Source organism: Anopheles merus, chromosome 3R, assembly GCF_017562075.2.
Source record: "Anopheles merus strain MAF chromosome 3R, AmerM5.1, whole genome shotgun sequence".
Lineage (NCBI taxonomy): Eukaryota > Metazoa > Arthropoda > Insecta > Diptera > Culicidae > Anopheles > Anopheles merus.
The window spans coordinates 5,060,413-5,087,535 of record NC_054084.1 but is presented as its reverse complement, the minus strand read 5'-3'; the positions used below and the strand labels follow the sequence as shown (position 1 = coordinate 5,087,535).

At 47.2% G+C, this 27,123-nt stretch overlaps 1 protein-coding gene and 2 non-coding genes across 4 annotated transcripts in view; 1 reads left to right on the top strand and 2 right to left on the bottom strand.

Annotated features, from left to right (window-relative positions):
- Window positions 1-27,123, bottom strand: part of LOC121595899 — a 79,999-nt gene that overhangs the window by 37,210 nt on the left and 15,666 nt on the right. For both annotated transcript variants that reach the window (XM_041920289.1, XM_041920288.1), the window contains exon 3: window positions 6,720-6,814. In XM_041920289.1, coding sequence (XP_041776223.1) covers window positions 6,720-6,814 — 95 coding nt within the window. The remainder of the gene's footprint in view (window positions 1-6,719; window positions 6,815-27,123) is intronic.
- On the bottom strand, window positions 8,536-8,609 carry Trnat-agu. The gene has a single exon. It is a non-coding gene; the product is annotated as a tRNA-Thr (tRNA).
- Trnat-cgu lies at window positions 9,122-9,193 on the top strand. Its single transcript has one exon. It is a non-coding gene; the product is annotated as a tRNA-Thr (tRNA).

Below are 27,123 nucleotides of genomic sequence, written 5' to 3'. Positions count from 1 at the left end.
GGGTCTGGATTCATAAATTCGCATCTGCTGCTGGCTGATCAGCATCGAGTTTTGGTGTGCTACCGGTGGAAGTAACGTACGCGAATCTCACAACAAACGAATCTCAAACGGCAAGGGAAGCAAACCCGGGGCGAGCGAAAGGTATGCCGATTATGTCGAACGGTTACTGGCAGCTTCCATTCAGTAGCTGCAGCGTGTTTAAGATCAATTTCAGTGGAAAGATTTTCAGGCGAAAGCAATACGGGCCAGTTCAGCGAACAAAACAGGCTCCATTTGAGAGGGCAATTTATGAGCGAGCGATTATGAGCAATGGCGCATGCTACCTTGTGGTGTGCAGGTTCAGATTGGGTCCGAATTGGCGAAATGCGCTTCGTCCTGTTGTTCTCTAGCCGCGAATGACCAACGTGCTCTGTTCCGAGGCTCCTGTTACCATGGGAAACAACATTCACGGCGGGTAAGGTACCGAATGCAGTGACCCCCCCTAAATCGGGTTGGGTCTTGTACCAGCAGAATAATGTGGCCGTATTTTTACTTCACCCCGATGACCAGATCAGATGGAACATCTTGTTGCGTTTCGTGCCAGTATCGTGCATCAGTCGATGAAAGGAAAGGCCTCCGCGGAAGTGTTTCTCCATTACCGTGGACATGTTCGGGAGATTGAATAAATCCATAAAACATTAACACACGAAACCTGGAACCGAACACCCGCAACTCGCAACCGTAAAGTGCAAAACGAAAGGTGTGTGATGGGAGAGAGAGAGTCTCTTGCATGCATTTTCACCTCCCTTTGTGTGGTTTCAAATTTCGAACAATTAACTCATCCATTAGTCGCACGCATGTACGTTGAGAGAGGAAGGTGCATTTTGTGTTATTTTTTGGGTTTTTTTTTGCACCACGACACGATTACACGGTTCGGTGAGTTGGACGTGTTGTTTGTTTGTCGTTGCGCTACCCCTTCCCCGTGACTCATTTTTAATCAACGGAAAACACCATTTTAGCATTCCACAGCAGCAGAAAGCAAAGCGCCTTAACGAGAACGAGCGAATTTTAATTGTCGAAAGGAGCTGCTGTTAACGATCGTACTCTGATCGTTTCCACAATCTCTGGGTGTTGAAACGTGATCATTGCTGTTGTTTTGTTGTTTTTTCCCCTTTCCTGGTCATTGCGAACCGAATCGTGTGCAATGTTAATGAAGTGTTGAGGTGAGTGAATTTAATAAACATGAACTCATAACTCATTGTACATGGGGGAAATGTTCGGGAACAGGAAGAACTAGCGACTGACCGAGGGAACTGCCCTTGAGTCGCCGATGTCTGTAACAATGTTTCTGTCTGGCAAAAGTATTTAACAACAACTTTTGCCTGAAGCTGCCCGAAACATTCCTGTGCAGCTGTAATGAATTCGTGATGCAACACTCTGATGTAAAACAGAATATTCATCACGATGGTGTCAGTGGGACGGGCACCATCATCTCAGTTTTCGCTAGCGTGAGAAAGTGCACTTGACGATCGCGCTAAAGCGCGCACGCATAAATAATCCAATTTTAGTGCGCGCTTCACCCGATCAAAGGCGAAAACCGCATCCACCGTGTTGCTTCGGGTGGAGAACCCGTCTTGTGCACTGCTCGTCAGATAGGGTCGGGCGCCCTGTTCGTCTGACGGATGCCCGGCGGCAAATCTGACCTTTCTGGAGCATCTGGCAAACCGAGAACATTCATCTCATAGCCTCTGTCGTCGAAACCATCGCTCAAGGGTGGATCAAACTCCGATCCCGGGCCAGTGCGATTGCAAATCTTAACCGGACCCCGGGGGGGTTGTCGTTAGCACAGCTCCTACAAAACAGTCCGACAAACGCGCAGTCAAAACAGTCCAAACGCACATAAAATAGTTCGGCCCCAACAAGGGACAACGATAAATTTGATAACCCAACCATTCGCGGGGTGTCAGGTTTCGTGTCCCGCGGTCCCGGCAAGTCAGCGAGTGATTGAGTAAATGCTTACTGGCTGTCCATGTCGGTGCGACCGAGCAGTTCTTGGCTGCTTTCCGTGGTTCGTTGCAGTTGTGTGTGTGTGTGCTAAGTATCCTCGGGGCGTTGAGCGGGTTTGGAGAAATGTATCAATTTTCGTTCGTGAGGCTCGGGACGGACTCAAAGGAAGCGAAATAGCCAGAGCAGCTTTGGGTAGCGTTGGGCTTTTGGCGATGAAGGCGATGATGTTTTTCTTAGAGCGACCGATTCGTTGAAAGCTGGCGATGCAACTATCGAACCCCCGTGTCCCCAGTTATCTCGGGAATTTAGTTCGAATTGGTAACCGGCGGGACCGCTCGTTTGAATCAGTTCTACCATATTTGGGTCGAAAAGCGTGAAGCTGTAAATGGATTTTTATAATAATTTAATTCAATTTAAAGTTGTTTTTTTCTCGCCGTAAGCGACCCAAGAGTGCCGGTTGTACTTTATTGGTTGAAACGGTGCGCCAGATTTTCGCGAATCTAGAAGATTGAAATCTGAGATTCATCGCTGTCAAGCGGACTTCTTTCTGGATCACTTCTTGCTTCTTGGAGCGTATACAGACACCGGGAATCTGAGCCCGAGCCCGAGCGCGCACGTGCGGTTATGGCACGGGGGATCAAGATCTTGTCACAGAATGCTGGAAAGCCTCGAGAGTGGATTGTGTGCTTTTAGCGGTGGAGATCTCGGGTGCACGATAAAGGCGAATCGTGATCGAATTTGATCGACACAAATCGACGTCGGTCCGGTATCAAATTTTAACATCTCAATACCGCAGTGCGACTGGCTGGCCATGTTAGGGCAGATACTTAAGAGCGCACATTAACTGTTAACTCCCGAAAAAGGGGAAGCCACGTCCCGAGGCCCCCGGAGCACGACGGCGGGGAGAGTGCAAAGCCTCGGATCATGCGGCCGCCTAATTAACACCGATTTTTAAACTCATAAACACTGAGTTCAAAGTACGCTCGTGGCCGCGAATTGACGGGTGCGCTTGGGAAGGAAAATATGAGATATGTGTTGCACTGGGAAAAGCCACGGGTGGTCATTTTGCAATCGAATCGACTCTTGTTTTTTTTTCTGTATAAAAACTTGTGAATGTACTGTAGGCTGTTGGGCTCGGGTAGAAGCGAAATGAAGTAATAACCAAGGGTAGTTATTTAATGCGTTTTATGTCCGTTGAGAATTTATGTGCTCGCCGGAGGATGGTGTATAAGATTGTGTACATTATTGGAACGGCTGCATTGCCCCCGAGAGAATGTGACGCATAAACAGCATCATTAAAAACGACCAATATCTCCATCAGCAGCGCAATGTTTACCGATCACTATCATGTGTCATAAACATCCGCATTCTATAGGAGACTAGTGGACGCACAAGAAACGAAATCCTTCCCAGAAAAGGTGCGTATTGATCACGCATTCCAATTTGGTAGCTTGACAACCCCGTACAATGATTCGTTTGTGTCTATAGAGATCTGTGCGAGACAAGTGCAGCTTCCCTACGCACTGTCCAGTCATGCAACATCACGAACACGGAGACCTCACGTCTAGCAGCAGGCACCGCTGGACAATCAATCAAAATCGACCTACCCACCAGTGATTATTAATCCCCCCCCCCCCCCAAACAAATTCCCGCTGCTAGCACACCCAGAGCGCGAACGCACGATCAGGCTCTGGAAAGCATTTGAACAATTAAGCCACCAATAGTTCGGAACGATCGAACGTCTCCTCCCGCCAAAGCGTCTTGGTTCATTGATCATTAGGGCTCGCGCAAGTCGAGGAGTGGTGGTTAAATGAATTATCAACCCGGTTGCGCCCGGTGAGCATTGTAGGGTGTCTTTGTAAATTTATTATTACTTCATCAACGCGCCCGGCGGTAGCGTGCGCCAGGGGGCTCCCCCTGGGGGATGCTATCGAAACAGCCCGCCTGTTGGAGAGTTTCAAACGGCTCAATGAGTTCATTGTAGCAGCGGCGATTCTGGTCTGGGACGGGTCCCTAAACACTCATGCTGCTTTTTGTGTCCCTTGACAGTTTTGCAGAAAGGCACGAGCGGCCGGAATGGGCTGAACATGCCGACATGCGAGTGCGACCCTTTCCATCATAAAGGTGTCCGTTGGACGGGTTGTCCGGAGGCAGTTACAAGACAGGTCTCGCCGTCGCCTTCGCCGCCACTGCCACCGCCTGATCGAATCTGGCGTTAACGGGTTCCCGCAGTTCCGCTCCACACGATCGACGCACGATCGATGGATTGACGCGGTAGGCATAATTTCTCTGCCCTATATTACTCCAATGCCCCGGTATGGGTTCGCTGTATAGGACCACACTTTTTTCTGTTTTGATGGTGCAGCTGCCATCAAGCCCCTGTGTGCTGTAGTTGATTTTGTTTTCATCATTGTAGCTGTTCATGCCTGGGGATTGGGACCACCGGGAAACAGCGCGTTAATGTTGCGGAATTCCGCCGCTTACGGGATGGACACGGGCATGCGCTTCTGAATACGCAAGAGCGTGCTCTGCTATCAGAGATTGTGATCTGCTCCAGAATGGAAATCACGTGAAGATCGCAGACGATCGATTTCGTTTCCCTCTTGGAGCAATTTCGTTTACGTCCAGTGCGAATGCTGGAAGATTGGAGAGCAAGCACGTAAGATCTGATTTGGTTTCATGTTCCGGATAATCATTGTATGCTATTGAGGACGATTGGAGTTATGTAAAGCAATTTGAATACAACCGGGCTACAAGTGTAAGACCCGCAACAAATTCAAACTAAATTGAAAAAAGAATTCTGTGCAAAATTAAAGAAAATAAGTTAAAGTACAAGCAAGAAGCAGCAATAGTGAAGGGAACTACCCGTTCGTTTCTCCGATTGTTTTGCGGCAAATGAAAAATGGACGAATTTATTAGGAGCGCTGTTTTACAGCTTGTGTCGCGTAAATGGTGGCGCATTTGTTTGCCTTCAGGCTGCACAGTTGTTATAAATTGACCGTTCAATAGGGCTGCAATCGTTGCACATTTGTCAAACCACGAAAGGCGGCCGTGTGCGTTTTCCACATTTTTGGCTCCACCCACGCGTACCCGAGCTCTTCCATACAATGTGTAGTCGTCGTCTCCCGTTGCTTGCTTTTTTCGTCGTCGGCTGCGGAATGGAAACCGGGTAGGGTGCAAAAGGGCCGAACATGGATTACACGACCGCATGCCATGTAACCCCTTGTCGGCGGTCCGTACCGAAAGAGCCGAAAGAGCCTCCAAAATAACACTAATCTGCGTGTGAAGGTGATAAATCTTCCCCCCGTCCCTGTGCGCGAATGGGAGCAGCGGCGTGATTAATCTCGTTTAAAGCATTCCAGCACACGAGTCGCGCCCCCGCGCGCACAGTGCACGCGAAAGTCCTTCGCGATACGCATGAAATGAAAATCGATCGATCGATACACTACTACGGCACGGAGGCCCTTTGTATGGGGTGAGCGAATTATGGAGGAGAATATATTAATCCTCGAGATCAAATTAAACATGAAACTGAAAACATCATCATAAATCATAAAGCTGCACATGCGCACATACGGCACAGGTCGAGTCGCGGGATTGGTACGAGAACTGCAAAATAAGTACAAACCGCCACAGAGAGACTTAAGACTCTGTATTGCTCCGAGTGTTCCAGCCAAGTGACCAAGGCGTGCCCCGATCGATGCGTCACGTGTGCCAAAGAGCTGAAGGAGAGGGGACCGGCCTGGGTTAAATGTCGTGTATTAATTTTAATATTACCGTTCAGCCCGCCAGATCTAGGCACGATCGTGCATGGCCTAAAGTGAATGAATTTTGGAAGGCCGCAGAGGACAGGGAAAAGGTGCACAACAATCGATGCTGACAAATTGAATTGCGTGCACCCGAAATTGTGTGTTCGTTTCCTCGTTTGAACTTCTTCTTCCTTCGGGGTGTGGGTCTTTGCCTCAACGCGTACGGTGTAAACGAACATGCGTCTCGCGACACTGTTCCTGCTTGTTGTGCATCGAGATATTGCGGTCAACCGCTGGATACGTTATTGGGTCGTAAGGCTTTCTTCCCCACCCAGCAAAAAGAGGGTTGGAACAGAGGGATTTGGGATTCAATTTGGTGAAACTACTCGTGTTACTACGGACGCGGCCAATCGGTGTGTGAGCGTTATCATACAATTTAATCTATACAATGCCCAGGGCCGTGGGGCAAAGTCCCCCGTAACCGGTACAAGGTATATATCCCACACACCCAGAGCCACACCCGAGCGCGATCGAAGATCGAAGATGAAAAACGAGCAAGCAACGGAACGGGCACGGGTGATTTGGTGTGGCAGATAATTCATAACCGTTTTGCTGCACCATTTATTCATCTTCTTATCCACGGTGGTGCGATGCGCTACCGAGCGTCGTGGAACGAAATTCCTTAGCTGGAATGGTTGCGCGAGCCAAGCAAAAGAAGGTTAATGTGAATTGATTTGCTCGTACATTTTGCTCGTTGTTCGTGTGCTATGATAATCATTGTGGGAGGTATTGACGACTCTGAAAGGTCACAGGATTACAGCGACCGTGGGGTTATAATTTCGGAAACTGCTGCGGTACGTAATCGCATCGCAGGAAATTGATTTAAAGTGTGTATGGTTGCAGCAATCAGTTTAAATGAGGAGGCATTTATGATACGATATGTGGAAGATAAGAGGGATCGAAAAATCAATCGATACTACTTACGTTAGCCGGCCCTTCAGGTGTTCGATCCATTTATCCTGCACCAGGAAGTTCTCGTTGTCCATGTCAAACAGGCGGAACAGATTCTGCAGAAACGTCTGTAATGAGAAGGAGAAGAGGAACGGTTAGCAACCAAAGCGTAAGGCCCTTTGAGTGGCCGATGAAGATGTCGCCGCCGAGAGCAGCGTCCCTTAACGAGAGTGCGCGCGTGTTTGGTGGTGTCTTTATTAGAATTGTCACTTGGTGCGCGTGATTGAACGCTGCTGGTGTTCGCGGACGCACGCGGACACCAAAGATAGGGCCGCCCGTTCGTCGCCTAATGCGAGCAAAAATGGTTCGATGCAAGAGCGGAAGAATTTCCGCAAACCATTAGCGCAGATGCAACGAATAGTGTTGCTTTTCCTCTTAAGGGATCTTAAAACCCAGCGACGAATGTGTCACAGCGCACCACCCATTTGTAGGGCACCCGGGGGCAAAGACTTCATTCCCCTCGCACGAACGAAGGTGGTGGCTCAATTACGCCTTTCTCGTGTTGACGATCATGAAGAGCCGTCTCTGCCCATAAGGAACATCGCAACAAGGAATTCGGATCGCATTGGAGATGAAATTGGAGTGAGTTCTCTCCGACGGGGAAATGGAGAACCCGGACAACACTGACTTCGATTCCAGCCGTCCACGTTCCCGGCAGCATCCGGTGGCGATTTCCCTTTTTGTGCGGCAAGCCGCCTCTGCTAAGTAAGGATAGATAACGCAAGCTGGGTGGTTAATTATCGCTCGCGAATGGTGCTCGCGCCGTCCTATGCTGTCGTCTTCCAAATCCCTTGGCGACAAAGCCATCCCTGTCGGTAGCTAATCGCAATGGTCGTCGGCGGCATGCGGCGGGAGAATTGAAGTCACTCGGCGAAACGGCATTCATCGGACCATGTTAACAACTTTATTTAATTGCCCTTTAGTCGTCTCGGCCCTTTGGAACGATAATTTCCAAGAAGACACTACAGACCATACCGAGATGGTGGATCGGTGGTGGTGTGGTGGTGGTGGGTGGGTTTTGGGGTTGATCTTGTTGCGGAATGTTTGTCCCAAGTGGTGGCGACGGCAGTGTGTTAATTGTGCTTCGGCTTAATTGCACTTATTTATCTTCCATCGATGGGTCCGAGGAAGGATTGGTTGGCGTGAGGCAAAGGGGGGCTTCGAAGTCATCGACCGTGTGCGGCCGCGTGCTCGGGATGAAGGATTAAATTTTGCAATCCGAAAGGAAAGGGGGAAGGTGTTGGTGTTACTGTGGGAAGTCGAGCACGGTGCAAATCCCATCCCGGGCGTGAAATCCCAAACACGCGCCAGGAATTCAGCTAAAGGGATTAAATTGAAGCTTGAAATGAGCTAATCAAGCGTGCAACGGTAATGAGAGGTGTAAAGTCTTGAGTCCCACAAACGGGTTTCGGATGGGGAATCAGTGCGAAAATGGACTCTTAATGTGTGCGTGTGTGTGAGAGAGTCGCGCCAAGGGAATTAAAATAGAGATCTGATTTAAAATATGTGGTGATGAAGATATTAAGTTAGTTACGGTGTCGGAATTAATAGGATTAGCAGTGTAAAAATGTGCAACACATGAGGGCGAGTGAGTCGGTCGGCCCAGTAACTCTGGAATGCATAGCGTAGAGAGAGGAACTTATTCAATGATTTTTGTTATATGTAAAAAAAAAGAATTCACACACATCTCATTCTTCCCCTCCCTCTCATGATTCTCACCGTTTGGTTCTCTCATGTGACATGAGAGATAGCGAAGAACCACCAGATGAAGAGAAGAGAGATGTGCTGCAGGCTCCGGCGAGATTCGAACTCACGATCTCCTGTTTACTAGACAGGCGCTTTAACCAACTAAGCCACGGCGCCGCGATGAGAGGGGAGAGTTGAGATACAAATAAAAATCACTCTCGCAGTCTGAAATTTGTCTTATGACTCATCATTGAGAATAGATTCCATTGTTTTTACTACATCGAAGTTACAACACGATAGAGAAACGAGCATGTATGTGTTATGTTTGTAAAGCCATCGCACGATCTATTTTAAGCGATAGATAGACTCGCATAGAGATGGAGTGGGAGAAGTTCGTTCAGCGTGCGTCACATTTCTTATGTGCAAGCGTAAACAATTTCGTTACGTCTTTTCCCTTAAATCGGACGAAAGGTCGTGTTCTTATCAGTTTTGACAAAGTTCCCTTATCATTTTGCTATTGCTACGAGCTAGGTTAACTTCTATGGCGTTTTACGATTTTAATTGATTCTAAAAACCCTTTCTTAGATAGATTAAAAGTTGAGCAAATTGTTGAAGTTTCTTGTTTACTTTTATTTGATTTGTAACGGAATACTGGACGTGGGCCCTTCTTGCCGTCCCTCTCCCAGCGCGCCTCTTTAGCTCAGTGGTAGAGCGCTGGTCTCGTAAACCAGCGGTCGTGAGTTCAATCCTCACAGGAGGCAAGGGTTGAAGTTTTTTTTTACTTTAGGCCACTGTCTCTATGTAATGGATTTTAAACGACATTCGGCTAATGATTGCAAGTTATGAGATTCTTCTGATCGATTTGCTGCTTATCCCTGGCCTTAATTAGAGCAAATTTGGGCAATGCGTGGCAAAAATTAGTTTCGAAGCGTTGCATCAACCAAACAAACAAACAAAAAGGCAGCAGCATATGTTGCCTGTGTTTGCTCACATACAAAAAAAAATCTCATTAGTTGTGCTTCTTGCTGGGGGTAAGCAGGAAAGCGTAATGCATGCCTGCGCACGCCGTTAAACGATTCGAATTCTTGTGATAATTAATTAACGACCAATATCCCCACTCCTTTCTCCTCGCAAATTGCCTCCCTCTCGCAGACCGTTTCGGGCATCCAGGCGCCATTTTCGGACGAAGCGGGCGGTTCTTTATATGGATTTAAAAGCATCCACTAAAATCAACCCGAACTCGAACTCGCGCCACATTTAATTACCCGCCATCTGTTTGGTTGTTTTATTTGCATTGACAAATGCCGTCTCGCGTGTGCCCTCGAGAAACTCGACACAACCAAACCAACCAACAGCCGGTACTGTAGGTGTATAAAATTCCGATCGACAAGCCACCTCGACCCTTTGACCCCTCGAGTGGAAGCAAATTAATAGCATGTTGTAGTGCTGGTTTGCTCACCGGGCAGAGTAGCGAATCATTTGTCACCCGGGAAGGGGAAACGGATAATTTCCCGCATACGTTCGTGCTGAATCGGGGGACTAAATCGTGAGACCACCGGAATCTTAAAGAGACAGAGAGCTGTTCGAATAAATTAGATTAGCCGGTGTGTTGCGGTGGCGACCATAAACTACACCACAGAGCCGTCTTTCGCCAAGGCCACCGACACGACGGATGCTTTCCTCCCGGTCTGCTGCGTGGTGTTCTGCACCGAGTTTATCTGACCGCATTGTCACATAAACAACACTTTTCAATCCGTGTACAGGCAAAGGACCAGAATGCTTCTTGTGATGTGGGAAAAAAGACCAAGACAATAATCAAGTTCAATTGACATCCTCCACTAGCGACACACTTTCTTAGGCGGCGGGGAAAATGTAAGCGCGTCGGTGTTTTGTGGAGGTTCGGTTCAATTACGATAAAATCGTTCCACCGTCCACACGGGAGCTCTGACACCGGACTGGGCGGAATGGCAAACGGGGACGCAAAAAGTGCGCAAAAAAGAAAAATGTGTCATCTATTAGCCAAATTGATGGCGATGGTTTTCAATTAACTTTGCATTAGCGTGCGAGAGTGGAACTGTGGTCTGATTTGTCCGTGCATTGGATGGCGTTTTTGCTTCTTTCTGCAAGTGTTGGTTCCTACACGGCGCGCCTACACCTTGTCAGGGGGACGTGGACGACACGTTGGACCACCGGAATGGCAATTGGATCTCGACACCGTACGAAACCCATAATGGGTGGTGTGACATCTACGCAAATATTTTGAATAATCTTCACATTAACTAAACTGGATCGACACTTTTCTCACTCCCTGTCGCCAGTGACATTGATTCTAAGATGCCATTATGATGACCCTGAACCTATGCACACGGTCACGTTTCTTCCCTTTCCTATGATCTCTGTCGCTGTCCATTCACTGATTTCCGCCGTGCAAAGACGCCACACATCCGCGCTCGCGCTGTTATCGCTTTCTCCTCCTGGTTACTGTAATGGGATTTTGTTCGTTGTCAATTTATTTCAATTATGGAGCTCTTATTCAAATTGCCCTATCGCGGGCGCGCGCTGTTGGAAGTATCTCGGCGGCACAGATAACGCAACGCCAGTTGCTGCTGCTCCCTAGAGTGGTGTAGGATAGCACGGAAAGGAAATAAAGCTCTAGCGCAAAACAAGTCTCCGGTCTCGATGATCTCGTCCGGTGGGCCCCGCGTGCGTGAAGTTGCGAAACCTCATCGACATGCAAACCGATAAGCACATAATGACGGGAACGATTAAGTGGCATCCTTCTGGCGACGAGAGGTTCCTGTGCGGCCATTGTCCGTGCGCTCTCGTGTACGGTGTCTAATCAATTTAATTGAGGTCTCGTTAGATAAATCGATCAGGCAGGCCGGTGTGCAACAAAATGGCATAATTGATCACACCAACGTCCTGTGATGGTTGGCCGGGAAGTAGGTGTCCGCAGTGTCCATGGAAAGCATTGTCCGTTGCTGAAAGACGAGGAGAGGGATCACTGGCATCACAGCAACATGAGGAAGCGAAGGTAGAGAAAGAGTTCAGATTGTAACGGGATTCGATTCAAAATATGCCAAAGTCAAGTATGTTGGTAACGATATTGATAACGAAAAATGTTTTCTTTTCCTTAATTAATATTTTGGAGACGTTCAACGAATCCAGAGAGAATCCAGAAGGATTCTCTTTACACAACAGTTGTCGCTTTTATCGGAAGTTTTTTCACCAGCTTCGCTTATAAAGGTGGCTTATCGGCTGAACAACCTTCTCGTCTCGTTTTTCCTTTCTTCGTACAAGATTTCCTGGACACCTTCCTTCCAATCCGATCGTGGTACTTTGGCACTCTACCCGGGGCCCCCAGACCCAGCTGCTAATAAAGCGAGATTAAAATCGTAGCGTTTTTAATTGCAAAAACTCGTTGCACCAGTTCTGGCGTGTCGAGGACGAACGCCCAGATATGAATGCACAAGAAGGAAGGGGTCTGGCGTTTGCATTAAGCGCGTGGAGTCGTCCACCCGAGAGACACCTGTTACGAGCAGAACGTTGAAGTGGTGGTTCGTTTTTTGTACACCTGGCTCTGAGTGCTCCATCGGAGATGGTTCCCATTCTCTTTCACTTCCAGTAGTAGCCGGCAGAGCGGGTGTTGCAGTTTCTTCGCAGATTATTGCACTAACCTAACCTCTTGATCGTTTGTTATCTGCAACTCCACATCGGCTCGATCCGACAGTCTGGCTATAAGTGAACCTTTTCACCTTCAAATGAACCTCCGATCTAATCTAATTGTATATCGGCAGGAGTTTGATGTTGTCATGGTTCGATAGGGATGAAGGAGGACAGAATTCCAACCTTCCCCTGCCTCCTTCCCATCCGCTCAATCTTCCCTTCAAAAAGAACTGCAGCAGCAGCACACGATCTGTGGATTTCGCTCTTGACAGTTTCGCTATCCCACACACTATCTGCGACGTCCGATCGGTACGCGGCGGCAAGCGATTTTCTTCACGTTCAGCTCCGGCGGCGCTTAATTACAGCACAAATACAAATCGAAGCACTTTGCAATGCCAACAACCGATAAATGGATGCACACAGCCTTTATCTTTATCTCACGTGCACTCCCTGCCTTCCCTTCCAACTGTTTGGGGTTGGGAAATTGCACCCAAACCCAAAAGCCGACCGCTTCGCTGTGTTTACAAGATAAAAAGCCAACCGATAAGCGTATCTTTTTTTAGCAAGCCTTTAATGCTAGGATGACGGATATATAATATCGTTGGGGCAAGTGTGTTTTGCGATGATTGTGGAGTTTGTAAAAACTGTGCTTCACGTTTTGCTGCAAGATAAATGCTGATTACGAAGTGAAGGGGGTTGATTTGAGCTTTCGTTTTCCTTGGATCTTCTCCTTTTGCGTTCTTTGCACTGTTCAGCAAGCGAGCAGAATGAAGAACTGTAGTGTATTCATGTGCAAAAAGTGTATTCAAAACTATTTCGCAATGTCTAGCAACGAATGTCCAAGATCGTCCGAGGTACATCACATGATGCCTGACGCTACATGAGCACGTGAAAAAGTTGTACTCCATTTTCTTGATCGCCTGCAGCACATTCGGATATGCTATATGTACACACACATAGACACACGGTCAACGGTGGGACGAATGTGTCGATTCACATGGACTGATGAAGCCCCACCACAACGATAGTTTACAATCGCCGCCTGTACACAAAACATCCTTGAAACAATCCTCCACTCACGGGGTGGAGCTAAACGTTCGGATTGACATTCAGGCGATCGGATTCGGATCGAACGGGGGGGCCGCCACGGTGGTCAGAATCGTCGCTCCGGTCAGAGGGGCAAAGCTATAGCTTCTAGATTGAATCTGGCAGCGTTTGGGGCTGCATTCTGTGTTGCGCGCATTGCGTGAAATAAAAAATGGTGAACGTCAAAAACTGTGTGAACTAGCCGAAAGGAGGCTTTAACCGGGTCTGTGGCAGCAGGACTGCGTTTGTGTGTGAGTGTGTGCTAGCAAGCGCACAGATCATGTGTCGATTACATAAGGAGAACACCTTCGGCACGCACTTGCTGCACGCGTAAGGGTTGGCAAAGTGGAGAAACCGAACGAACGGGCGTACTTCACACAGAGTCGGGGGGGTTCGTAGCCTAGTTCGCGCGAAATCGCTCACGTTGATTGGTAAAGGTCGAGAGCGAATGGTGCACGATTGCGATTGCCTGGGGGAAGGGGAGAACACTGGAGGTGCATTGGGAGGCACAGGAGAGGATGTGGGTGACCGGTCCTCGGGAAGGTTAAGTGATACTTTTTGCAAACATAAAACTAATTTAAATAATTTAAGTGCACGTCCGCACGCGTTAAACGCGTCAAAGAGGTGTGAGAGAGTGAGATCTGTGATGGTATACCCCGGTGATCGGCTTTTAGGGTAGCTTTGTATTTCTGGAGCTGCTGGCCCCGAAATTTTTGCACCATTTCAATCAAGATCCTATCAATCTGTTTAACGGCAGCTCTCTCATTCGTTCACTAATGAGCTTTAGCAGTGCGTCGATCGATGACAGTGTTCCCTTGTTGCTACTCGAGTTGGTTTGCGTTACGCACGTGACTCACCGCCGTGTACGCCTGCGCTGTCGATGACAAACATCCCTCCCAACCATGACAGGGGTGGTACCAGGGGTGCACTTAAAGGTTGTACTACCGCGGCGTTCTAGACATGATGGCGACGGCGGCATGAACCGCGACGCTCTACAGAAGCCTTTAATTGTGCCGAATGTGACAGACCTTCGGGAGAGGACGGAGTGTTTGCAACTCCTACGTTGGGGGCACCAAGGAGGCGTAGGTTGTCGTCTCTCCATCCATCCGCCCTCTTCCATCCCCTTGTTCGACCCTGATCTTGACTATTACCGATCGTTCAATCGTCATAAATATGTCGGTCAAGGGAAGTGTGTTTATGACGTTTGATTATTTATTACACACGCCCGGAGTCCGGGCATAAAATGATGCTGATAACGCTCGACAAAGAAGGGCGAAAAGTGTGTCAGTATCTATTTTGTTAGCAATATTTACACTTGCTGGTGGAGTTGTGTTCAGATGTGGTTTTATTTATACAACCTGATCGTTGGCAAACCAGCGATTACTTCCTATGTGCGTTTTCTTGCTGCTCGCACTTGTTACCGATCGACATTCCACTCCAAGGTGTAAGGCAAGGCTTCTTATCGGTTCTTTCTTTTCGGCCATACATGAAAATGCCACTCGAAACAGATTTGAATTTACATAACACACTCGCACTCAACCAGAGGGCAGTCGGCAAGCAATCGAATGCTGTGTGGAACGAGATCAATCCGTTCGGTGCGATCTATAAAGCTTTTGCGCACACACAAACCCAGTCGCTCTGCCCTCCCAAAAGGAGCTGGCAAAAGGAGCGTCCAAGTGTCGGCGGCAGTGTGTGTGTGTGTGTGTTTGTGTTCCCTCTTTATGGGCGATCTGTTTACCCGATGCTGTAGTTTTTAAGTGTGACCGAAATGTGTTTTCCTTGTACGTCCGCCCCAGCAGTCGGCGGGGGGTTTTCCTGCGTGGTCCCGACCGCAGCAAACAGCAAATTGCTCGCTTTTGCTACAAATTTAATGGACCATCGCCACCACCACCTTCACTCCTTCTGCCTTCTCCTTGCCACCCCATCCCGATCATGGATGGATCGCGATGATTGTAATTATGGTTAATCTGTGTCTTTTGGGGCCCGGCACAAGCGTTTGTAGCAACCGATCCACCATAGGGAAGTGGTGGTGGTGGTGGTCGGTGCGGTAACAAGACAAACACTGTAACACGGCACGGAAATTTAAAGATCATTTGCTGAAAGCTATACGACCACACGCCGCCCCGGTCGGTGCTGGTAAGTGGGAATTTAGCTCGAGTGTCGAGGGAAGCCTTCTTCTGCTGTCGTCGGGACCTTGCCTTGCCGCAGCTCTGGAGGAGAACTGGTTCAAGATGCTACCTTTTTTGGCAACGTGGAGCAAAGGGAAGGGTAAACGGTGTGCGTCAGTGGTTCCAAAGGACGGTAGGGACGGTATACGCGCCAAGAAGGTGTCAGAACACCACGCGGGAAAGAATTTTGGTTATTTGTTCCTCCATTTGGCCCTCATAGGCCCGATAGTAATTATACACTTCCCACCCGCCCTATGACTGGAGCACTGTTTGCACCTGATGCACACTTAACCAGCCTTCCGAAACAAATACCCCCCCCCCCCCCCCCCAAAAAAGGGTGATCACACGAATTTTCTAAACAAGGTGAAATCAAAATGAAAATATCAATTTACAAAGCCAAAAACGGAAGGCCTTCATTATTGTGTGTGTGTGTGCGCCCCGTGCGCGCTAGAGGTTAATGCTATGCTGCCAAATGCAGAACAAACTTGCCGCCGCCCAGTGGATCGTAAAAGGACAAAATTGATTTCCTGCAACCACCAGCTTCCTCGCGCTGCATCGTCAACACCCCGGGACCGCCAGACGGCAAGACGACCATCGGGGCTAATTATACTGCGCCTTCGTTGGTCGCCTGGCGTAGATAAGTTTCTAAAATAATAGCACAAACACGCGAGCACCTCGGAGGAAGCTCGAGACCGTCACGATTAATCACCTGCCGCCACATTCGGTTTGCGTGCGTGCGTGCGTGCCGTTCGGTTAGGTTTCACTTGGGTCACTCAAAAAAAAAACGCTCAAACGGGCACACTCCTGCGCCAGCCCCCGAACGCGGTGTGGCATTATGTGCTTTTCTTCGCGCCGGTGTGCAGAGCCTTCCCCCTCAACCCAGTCCGAATCATTGTTTCGATGGGTGTATAATTTTGTTTATTTTGTGTGCCCTGTTTTTGTGTAAAGTTCACTCCCAGAAACGCTCTTCCCAGTTACAGCGCGTTTGTTTTTATTTTGGCCCTCCCCACGCGATACATTTGGCCATTAAAAGCTCCACCGGGTCTGGGAGCTCGGGTAGGGGTTGCCCTGTGGTTTTTACCTCCACTCCACTTTCATTAATCAGCGAAAGCTGTCGAAATCGAAGCTAATTTATCTTTAACCACCCCGAAAATGGCTTATATTTCAATTTCACCCTAAACACATTCGCGCGCCAGACCAAAGCCGCGTTCTTCATTAGCCACAGGGAGTGTGGTGGATCGCTATCCTGCGTGGAAAGACGCACAGATAATCTCTTTTTAATGCCACAGCTGGCCTGTGTGACCTAACTTATGGCCTAAAGGCTGCCGAGAGAGGTCACACACGTGACGAGATCGCGGATACGGCTTCTAAAGCCTAACTGTGACATTAGCGACATTCCTGCGAAATTACAAGGTAGAGTTCAAACCCCACGCTGGTAGAATCGATGAACACGAGATAAGTGCTCTGTTCAAACAGTCGGCTGGCAAAGCAAATGTTGCATCCGTAAGGCGAGGGAAGGCAAGAGCATTGAGATCTCACCACCGTTATCAGGTGGCAGACATTTCCCTCGGGGTGCTTTCGACAACAGGTGAGACAGTCCGAACGACGACGACTGAGAAACATAATTGGCTCTTCTTAATCTGATTTGGCAACTTAGGAGGCACATAATTAGACGATAATGCCTTTGGCTGTCATTTCCCTTCTGTGAAGGCTGGGAGAGCTGGAAGGCAATGGAAGAGGAAACTACACCTCAACTCCAATCCCCGGGCGGTTGAAGTAAACGCTGCTCGAGGGGTGCAACAGGCCAGGGATTAAGATGTCCGTTCGAGAAACTATCATCCCGCAGGGGGTTGTTCCACCTGTTCAACTGTTCGATTTCTCATATCTTAACGGTCTGTTAGCTTTAGCTGATGCCGAAGACATGAGATGACTTCTGCGTGTGTGTATGTGTGCGTTTCCCACGTTTGAGCCACTGTTAGACACGGGGCAATGTTAAACACAATCCCACTTATTGGAATGTTCTGTACCGGGGGCCTTCGAATGTGGAATTCTGTTACACAAATATTTTGCCCCGCCGATGGTCCATCATGCCAAACGACTGCCAAAGTCCCACTTTAATAACCATCTGGTGGTGATGGTGCTGGCTGCTACTGCCGAGCACGATTGGAATGTTGCCCCGCACAAGCGAGCAGTTGCTTGATCGATAGCGGAAACTGTACGAATAACTGCCGACGAACTTGCCGGTTGGACTTGTTCATCGGGCAACAGAATACGAAGAGCAATACTGCTCCGGATAGGGAAAATGTGCGATAAAAACTAAATCCACTCTTGCAAACTTGTTTGCGTTATGCGCGGTGTACGCGCGGGCCGGAAAAGCTGCCGGCAAACATATGCTACTAATTGTTTCATTACTACGATCGGGTGAAATAAAACGCTAATTAGCTGCCGAGCGTTACAGCGTTTTGTGGATGTTTTTTTTATTACATTTTAAAGCGAATCTCTGTGAGCGAATTTACTGCACACATTACGAGTGGCTTTGTGGGTGGGAGGCCCATGTTCAGAAGCAACAAAAATGATCTTTGGTTATGATTAATACGTGACAAACATGCCTGTTGTGACAACTGCGTTTGTTTACGTTGGCGAAACCCCACAACTTCTATTGATCGTGCGAATTTATAGGGTTCTGCGATAAAGGTCGACGGAGGGATACAGTGCACTCCATTTTGCAACGACGGTAGTGATGGCGGTGGAGAGAAAAGGGATAAATAGCCCCGAAATACGCGCCCTCGAGCTCTTTTTACGCCACAACACCAGAAGAGAGGAATAAAGACTAAATTTGTGATTTTTTTTCTTCCCAGTAAATATCTACATTTTCTCCTATTCTTTTGGTATTTCGCAACAATGCCAGAGCAACTACATTGTAACGTGTAGCGTCTCAGAATGGAAGCTACTGTTGTGCTGTTTTTCGCTGCCAACGGGGAATAATAAATCTTTTATCCACTGACACTTCCAAAATGTTGACCACCAACAAAGAGATCGTGTATCTTTGCTTGTAGGTAATACAACTCCACTGGGAGGTTGAGAATATGAAGCTCATTTACTCCTCAGTTGATCCATGATAATGTGTGTCCTTTAGCGCTGTGGGTTTTTTTAATCAGATGTTTATGGCGAAAAATAAAACACTGCCGATCGTCGTGTACGCTACAGAAAGGTTGAACGAAAAGTATCTTTCCCGCACAAAGTTCAGTCAATTGAATGCTGCCATCGTTTTTATGTATAAAATACTCAAGAAGCAGGTTATGGTGATTCTTCATTATGCGTTATTGCCTTTCCGGAACAGCCGGGGTGAACACACAATTATTCGATCACTCTATTTATGGCTAATGAATTGATGATCGTACACCAAAATATTTCCCCATGCATATTTACATTTCGACCGTATTCGGGGCGCTGATGGGGTGTGTAAAAATCGAAATAAAACGTTAACAGGCCGGCCGGTGTGTGATAAATCGCTCCGCGATACGTGTCTGGCAGATGACACCTTTTCGGGCAGCTTTCGTGTCAAGCACAATGCTTCAGCGTCTCAGCCGTCGTTTGTGTGCCGCTCGATCCCACCAAGCCGCTGTGTGGGAAAAGTGGCAAAATTAATCGAGCAATAAATTTATGTCTCACTGCGCACAGAAAAAAAGCGGTAAAATGCTTCTCAGGAGAGAGAGAAAAAACGGGAAAATTAGCACATCAATCGCGGGCGGTGCCGTGAACGTAGTTTTTTTTTCTCTTGCGGCGTCGGTTTAGCGCTTTTTTTCGGGGCCACCGTTGTTCTTTAAGTGGTTCCTTCCGCGAACCACTTCCAGAGCAATTGAAGCTGCTGATTGGTCATGCGTAACGATCGAGTGCTAATTTTCGCACCTTTTTGGAGTGCATTTTCCGCCGAAGCCAGTGATAAATTACGAACGGTGAGTGCAAAGAGCGCTTCAGGTTTTGGGAGTTGGGAGCATAGTCTTGGGAGCATAGTCGTGGCATGCGTCGTTAAGGTACGCGCTAGAGAGCCGCTGCGGGATTGCCGGCATCACAGCAAAGAGTGGCAAACAGATTTGGACGATCGACCGAACTAACGAACGATTCAAACGCAACGATAAGCAGCGAACCTTCCCCGCGCACCATCCATATAAGGGTTGGGCGAGTTGGTGAGAATCAGAAGCGCTTTCCTTTCACGGTATGACGGTGCACGGTGTCAAAGGCATCGGTGAAGCCTTCCGGTGGATGGCCACACCCGCGGAACGCAGATGGAAAAAAGGGAATACAAAACGAGTGCGGGAAAAAGTGGCATAATTTTTCCTACCAGCGCGACGAACAAACGAGCTACAGGAGCGGTGATGTGAGACTTTGTAGTGGAGTAAAGGGGGATGCAAAACGGCCACGGTGGTGGCTGTTGGGTGGAAAAAAATGTTGGATGTAAATGGAGCAATGTTATGCAGCGAATAATTTCGATCGCGTGATAATGAACCATGATGTCGAACGTCATGTCCGATGAGCATGATAATGCGGTGAAATTGAAAAGTAAGGTTGAACATTGGTCCAAATCGGTTGTTCAGGAGCTGAAATGGTTTTAGCGTTTTGTTCAATTTTCTTTATTTTTACTTTTCCAAATCGGTCTGCTCTCAAAATGGGCGCCAAACAGAATGGTCGTTCACGCCACGGAATTCTGACAGCTCTTGATGACAGCTCGTACTCTGCGTACGAGCCACGCGAACTGCACAGTGGGCTGCTACAGTACTCCCCTTCCAGACTAGGATACGTACTGTTGAAGATGGGTAGGAAACACCACTCTTCGGCCTGAACGAGTGGTTCTAGTCGGTGGTAACTCAGAAGAACTGGTAGGTGGAGCAGGAACACTTGCAGAAGATTCTTGTAGGATGTGGGCTGGTTTGAGGCGGTCTATTGATATAGATACTGTACGACCTTTCACGTTGACCTTGAAGATTTTTTCTGTTCGATCCATAACCTCATAAGGCCCTTCGTACGGTGGTGAAAGTGTTGGTCGTATGGAATCATTGCGAATAAAGACGAATTTACATGATTTTAGTTCGGTGGGAATAAAAATATTCCGAGAACCATGCCATGAGGTTTGTCTGGGGCGTAATGATCGCATGGCATTTCGTAAATTAGCTACAAACTCAGCTTCATTTGTTGTTTCGCCAATATCGTTGAAAAATTCGGAGGGAATACGAAGTGTGGTACCATAAACCATCTCAGCTGGTGATGCTTTAATATCTTCTTTGTATGTTGTTCTTAAGCCAAGTAGTATCACTGCGAGATTTTCACACCAGTGTTCATTATCGTGGCAGAGAAGAGCTGCTTTAAATGTTCTATGGAATCTTTCGATGATTCCATTGCTTTGAGGATGGTATGCAGTTGTACGCAGGTGAGTTGAACCTAACAGGCGGTTTAATTCCAAGAAGAGTGATGACTCAAATTGTCTACCTTGATCAGAAGTAATATATTTCGGTACACCAAAACGCGCAATCCATCCCGAAACTAGAGCATCAGCTATTGTAGAAGCAGTCATGTCCGGAATAGGTAAAGCCTCTGGCCATCGAGTAAATCTATCGATTATAGTCAAGCAGTACCTATTTCCTCTGCTGATTGGAAAAGGACCAACTATGTCGATGTTAATATGGGAAAATCGATCGTCTGGAGAAGGGTATTGGGATAATGGTGATTGAGTATGCCTTGATATTTTTGAACGTTGGCATTGTATACAACTTCTCGCAAAGGCAATGCTATCTTTTCGAATATTTGGCCAAACGAATCTTTCGGTCATCAATTTGGCTGTGCTTCGTGTCCCAGGATGCGATAAATTATGTACCGCTCGCAGCGCAATATTTCGAAATGATGGTGTGACATACGGCCGAATACGATTAGTAGAGCAATCACAATATAATTGTGTGTTACTGCCTGGAATCTCAATTAATTTTAATTGCAGCGACGATTCAGTTGTACCTTGCAATATCTTGCGGAGTTCCTCGTCATTTTTTTGATCATTTGCCAGCGCAACAAAATCCATCGAAGGCAATGTGTGTATAGCTGATATGCGAGACAGCAGATCGGCGACGATATTTTCTGTACCATTTATGTGGCGTATGTCAGTAGTTATTTGGCCTATGAAATCTAGTTGACGGGCTTGCCGATCAGAAGCTTTGTCGAGTTTTTGGCGAAATGCATATATAATGGGTTTATGATCAGTGTAAATATGACAGCTGCGCCCTTCCAGCATATACTTAAAGTGACGCACTGCCAAATATATTGCTGATAATTCTCGATCGTAAGTACTATACCGCAGCTGCGCTTTATCAAATTTTTGGAAAAGAATCCCAGGGGTTGAACGTTTCCCTCCACAATTTGATGTAATACAGCACCAGCGGCAATGTCTGAGGCATCAACCCAAAGAGAAAGCTCAGCAGATTTAGCAGGATGAGATAATAAGGTGGCTTGTGCGAGTTGTTGTTTACATTGATCGAAAGCTGCAAGAGTGTTGTCAGTCCAGGACAAAGGAGAGCAGTCGTTTCGTTTATTTCCCGGGATCATGTTCAATAATGGAATTTGAGCTTCAATGGCATGAGGAATGAACCTTCGATAAAAATTGATTATTGCCAGGAATCGTTTAAGTTCCTTTACTGTCGACGGAAGGTTAAAGTTTTGGATGGCTAGTACACGATCAGGTAATGGGCGAATTCCTTCAGCAGATACAGCGTGACCCAAAAAATTGAGCTTATCGCGACCAAATTCACATTTAGCTACATTAATGGTCAGATTGTGATCATTTAGTCTCTCAAACAACTGTCTCAGATGTTGTTTATGTTCATCGAGAGAATTGGACGCTACAAAAAGGTCGTCGACATAAGGGAACACAAACTCTAAGCCACGCACAACTTCATGTATCAATCGCTGAAAGGTTTGAGCCGCGTTGCGCAAACCGAACGTCATGAATAAAAATTCGTACATTCCGAACGGCGTCGTAATAGCTGTTTTCGGAATATCATCCGGATGTATAGGAACTTGATGAAATGCTTTTTGTAGATCAATTTTAGAAAATATGCATTTACCTTGTAACATTGATGTAAAATCCTGGAGATACGGCAACGGATATCGGTCCGGAACAGTTTGAGCATTAAGAGCACGATAGTCTCCACATGGTCGCCATGTTCCATCTGCTTTCTTGACCATGTGGAGAGGGCTAGCCCAATTGCTGCTTGATGGACGACATATTCCCAATTTCATCAAAAGTTCGAATTCGTTACGGGCTGCTTCGAATTTTTCTGGTGAAAGTCTTCGAGGTCTAGCATATACAGGCTGGCCAGTCGTTTCAATTCTATGCATAACAGAAGACTTAGTTGTTGTACCCATAGGGGCGAGGTGTGTTATTTGTGGAAATTCAGTTAGTAAATCTACAAATGGCGACGCCGCGGAAAAAGTTTTCACCGAAATGTCAATATCTCTGGTAAGAAAACCACGTGACTCTAAATTGGTAGTGTTGTCTATGAGGCGGCCACGTTTTAAGTCAATAAGAAGATCAAACTTCCGTAAAAAATCTGCTCCGATGATACCCGTTGAGACATCAGCAATGAGAAACGACCACACAAATTCACGACGGAGGCCGAGGTTTACTTTCAGTAACACTTCACCGTATACTTCAATAGCAGTTCCATTAGCGGCGAACAATTGGATAGACGAAGGCTTTACTCTGGCTGATTTTAATCCTTTTGGAACGACGGAAACATCCGCTCCAGTATCGATAAGAAATTGCATATTAGTAGAACAATCTGCAATTTTCAGTCGACAGATTGTGGCTGCCGAGGAAAGTTCGCCATTTTCCTCCACAGCATCAGCAGAGTGGCGTCATTGCTGGCTGGAAGAAGGCCAATTACCTACAGAGCAAGGTGCGCGACATACTCTAGCATTACTTCCGTAAGTACGATGATACCAGCATGGCCCATTTGATGTGTCTCTAGCGCGATCAGCATCCGTACTACGTGCGCGAGAACGGGATCGACCTTGGGGGTTATTAGGATGGATCTTGTCAAATCGTTTCGATAATGCGTCGATTGCCAATTTAAGATCCTGAATCTGTTGATCACTCGATGTTACATTGAGAGCAGTTGTAGTTGTTTCCTGACCGATAGAGCTAATATTTCGTAAGCTCATAGATTCGACAATAGCATCAGCTATAGTCGTCTTGTCAGCGGCATCACCACGCGAAGCAATTACTGCTGCTTGGGCATGAGCAGGAAGTCGAGCTGCCCATAAGTCTAGCAGCAAGGTGTCCCCTAGAGAATCGCCGGCAACTCGCTTCATCTCGTTAAAAAGATGGCTAGGCTTTAAATCTCCAAGGGGCATTTCAGACAACACACGATGCAAACGCCGCTGCTGGCTGTCAGCGAAATGTTCCGTCAACTTTGATTTGATATATGGGTATTTTCCACTAGTTGGAGTATTCTCGACAATTGTGCGAAGTTCACCAAGTTTCTGCGGGGGAACCTGGGCCATGACGATATTGTACCGTTGAGAGTCATGTTGGGCGGTGATTCCAGATGCAGCAAACCAAAACTCGAGGGACATAAAATATGCGTCAATGTTGGTGTCGGCCATAACTGGTGGGTTAAGACGCGGGGTAGCAATTGCTGCAACAGCCGCGGATGATGATGATGATGATGCTACACTTTCACCAGCATAAACATGCTGAGCACACGGTACAGTTGCGTTCTCGTTCTCCATTGTTTGAATTCGTTCGTAATTGTGAAAAATATTGACGGATCACGTCGGGGTCACCACTTTAGCGTTTTGTTCAATTTTCTTTATTTTTACTTTTCCAAATCGGTCTGCTCTCAAAATGGGCGCCAAACAGAATGGTCGTTCACGCCACGGAATTCTGACAGCTCTTGATGACAGCTCGTACTCTGCGTACGAGCCACGCGAACTGCACAGTGGGCTGCTACATGGTTGTATTTGCTGAGAGATGTTGATCTTATTCGTAATGATAATTATGCATTTACAGAAACATCATTTTGTTGTGTTTGAAACTGTAGCATTTTTTGATCATTAAAAAAAATCGTATACAAGAGAATCATTCGCATTAACAATTAACACATCAATCGATTGTATCGAATCCCTTTCGCGAAAGTTAAACGGACACGTTTGAACGGCTTTTTGGTTTGTGATTGGCATTAAGTGGTGGGGCCTCGAAATTTGGCATGCACATGTTGGACCGCGGAGGCTTTAACCGGTTCGACAGACAGATCTTTCGGCGATCACTGTTCACTCCAGCTTAAAAAGCTTCTAGTTTGTCGGGCGTCCCGTGGCGTTGCTCTCCGGGAATGTTATCCCACCCGTTCCATCATTTTAATTAACTCGTAACATACAAGTTACAGCTGTCGAGTAGTTGAGGGGGGTTGGGTTTCGTTAATGCAAATTTGTATTGTACTGCTGGTGCCTTTGGTGTGGATGTTTTAAGCAAGGAAACGATTGCAATGTGTGGAAGCGAAACAGTGATCATCATTTCATTTCATTTCATGCCATGAAAGTGCTTGAAATCGCGGAATGGATACGCAATTTCAGTTAGCTCTCTCACAAAACAGTAGCAACTTGGCGCTGTTGAACTTAATTTAAATGCAAGGAACCGACCAAATTTAAACAGATTCAGACAATATCCGAGGATCAAGTGCATGCTGCAGACAGCCACTGGTACAGTCCTTCCGTTCGCGAGATGTCGATCGATTTTATGGTCCCTTTCTTCGCAAAATGAATTTTAAAAAGTTCAGTCCCCAGACAAAGGAGGCATGCGAGAGCACAGAAGAAAAAAACATCGCCCCAACTTGCTGTGGTTGCATGCTCTTTTATTGAATGACGATTCAGAAAAGGAAGCTCGAGTTGAAAATCCAATAATCATTAAATCATGGCTGGTGGAGTCGTAAAATTGGTTGTTTTACTTCGCTGATGACGTGCACAGAGACCGGGCACGGTCAATGCTGGCTCTTCGTAGCAATGCACTGCTCGTAGCGAATAAATTGCAATTCCCACAGGATCTCGCAAAAGGATCGGTTCGCGAATCGAATGTGTGGTTTGAACTTTTGTCCGGGCAAGACGGATCCTTGGCCCAGCGAAACATACAAAGGATTAAATGAATTGTTGCGGTTTTGGAGGCAGATCTCGCGCGCCCTATCGTGCCACGAACCAAGTGGGGAGAGGGTGCTCGAGATGAATTGCACGCGGAATCACGTCACGCAAATGCAGCTTCACTCGCGCGCACGCCCCTGCTTGCAAACAAAGCCGTAATAAATAAATTGGCTTGATTGTATCGGGCCCCGCGTGTCTTGGTATCGATCGACCCTCTCTGCTCGATGGAAAGCGAAACATTTTCCCACAACAACCATTCAATTCGTTGCAATTGGTGCGGACCGGAAAGTGATCCCCGTTTGCCGGGAATGAAGCCACGACGATGCCATGGCTTTTGGCAATGACCCTTAGGCGCAGTGTCTGTGGGTGATTGGTTTGACATCGATCCCTTTGCAAAACGGAGGATTTAGGATTGAGCGAAATGGAGTTTTCATCATTACTGATTGGATTGGAGTGATGCAGGGGAAACGATAATGCTTTTGGGTTGGGCCGCGCAAAATGAACGACGCGATCATGGCAGCTTATTTATTAGGCTTTGTCTCACGTGAAAATAAGGTGGCCTCTTTTTGTGTTGTTTTTTTTGTAGCGTTACCTTCTACGGAGGAGGAAAAGCATAATTTAGCGAAACAAATGTAGCAATTCAAACCACCCGTACGCTTTCTCAACAAGAAAACAAGACAAAAAGCGCAGGTGAATGAATTGTGATGCATGCAAATAATGTCTCCAATTTAATGCGAAACTCATGCGCCCGTCGATCGTCGCTTAATTTGATCGATTTCCGATTAACCACATCTCGAGCCAGTGACTCACATGCACACAACTGGAGCTCTCCGAGGTCCATTAAAATAGCGCAACATGCAGAACAACCAACCCTCGCGCGAGCCCTTCCTTTCGCGGAACATGATTTAAATATTTGATTCCCGCCGTAGATAATTGTGCAGGCCTTCGCTCGTTTCTCACTTTTGCCAATTAGAGGAGCCTGGTGTGTGTGTGTGGTACTTGTTGCAGGCGAACCAACGACATGAATGTTTTGCGCGCTGTGCCTGCAACAAGAGATGGATGAAAAGAAGGCTTGCTCCTTGGGGTTTGAAACCGACCGAAAGCGGCTCTGAATTGCATCGCGTACATCCTTTCGGTCGAAGGTTTGTCCGATTTTGGGAAGGACGGCCTTGTGTCAAAGTTTTGCCTGCACACACACAACACTGGGGCAGGCGAAACTGCGTGCCTAGGCAAATCAATTTGCCTTGGAACGGGGCACGCCACGCCAAACTCGCTACTCGCACAACCGAAATGAACGGTGGAATGTGTTGCTGGTGTTAGCTCCCGAACTAATCGCGTGGCGATATAGTATTCACTTCTTCGTAGGAATCAAAAATACTTAAAACGCTGAGTTTCGCTTTGGGTGGAAACTTTATTTGAATCGCGGTTTTTGTAAACCTTTAAAAAGTTTTTCAACTATATTCGCTCGCTGTCGTGATGCTACTGAAGCAATCGCGATGGCGAGGAACCCGATTCTCGATCCTGAGGTCATTCGCCTTCCCTGTATCCGAACCCGTTACAGTGCCCTCTGTACGTGAGAGTGTAGAATCTCTCGCGAT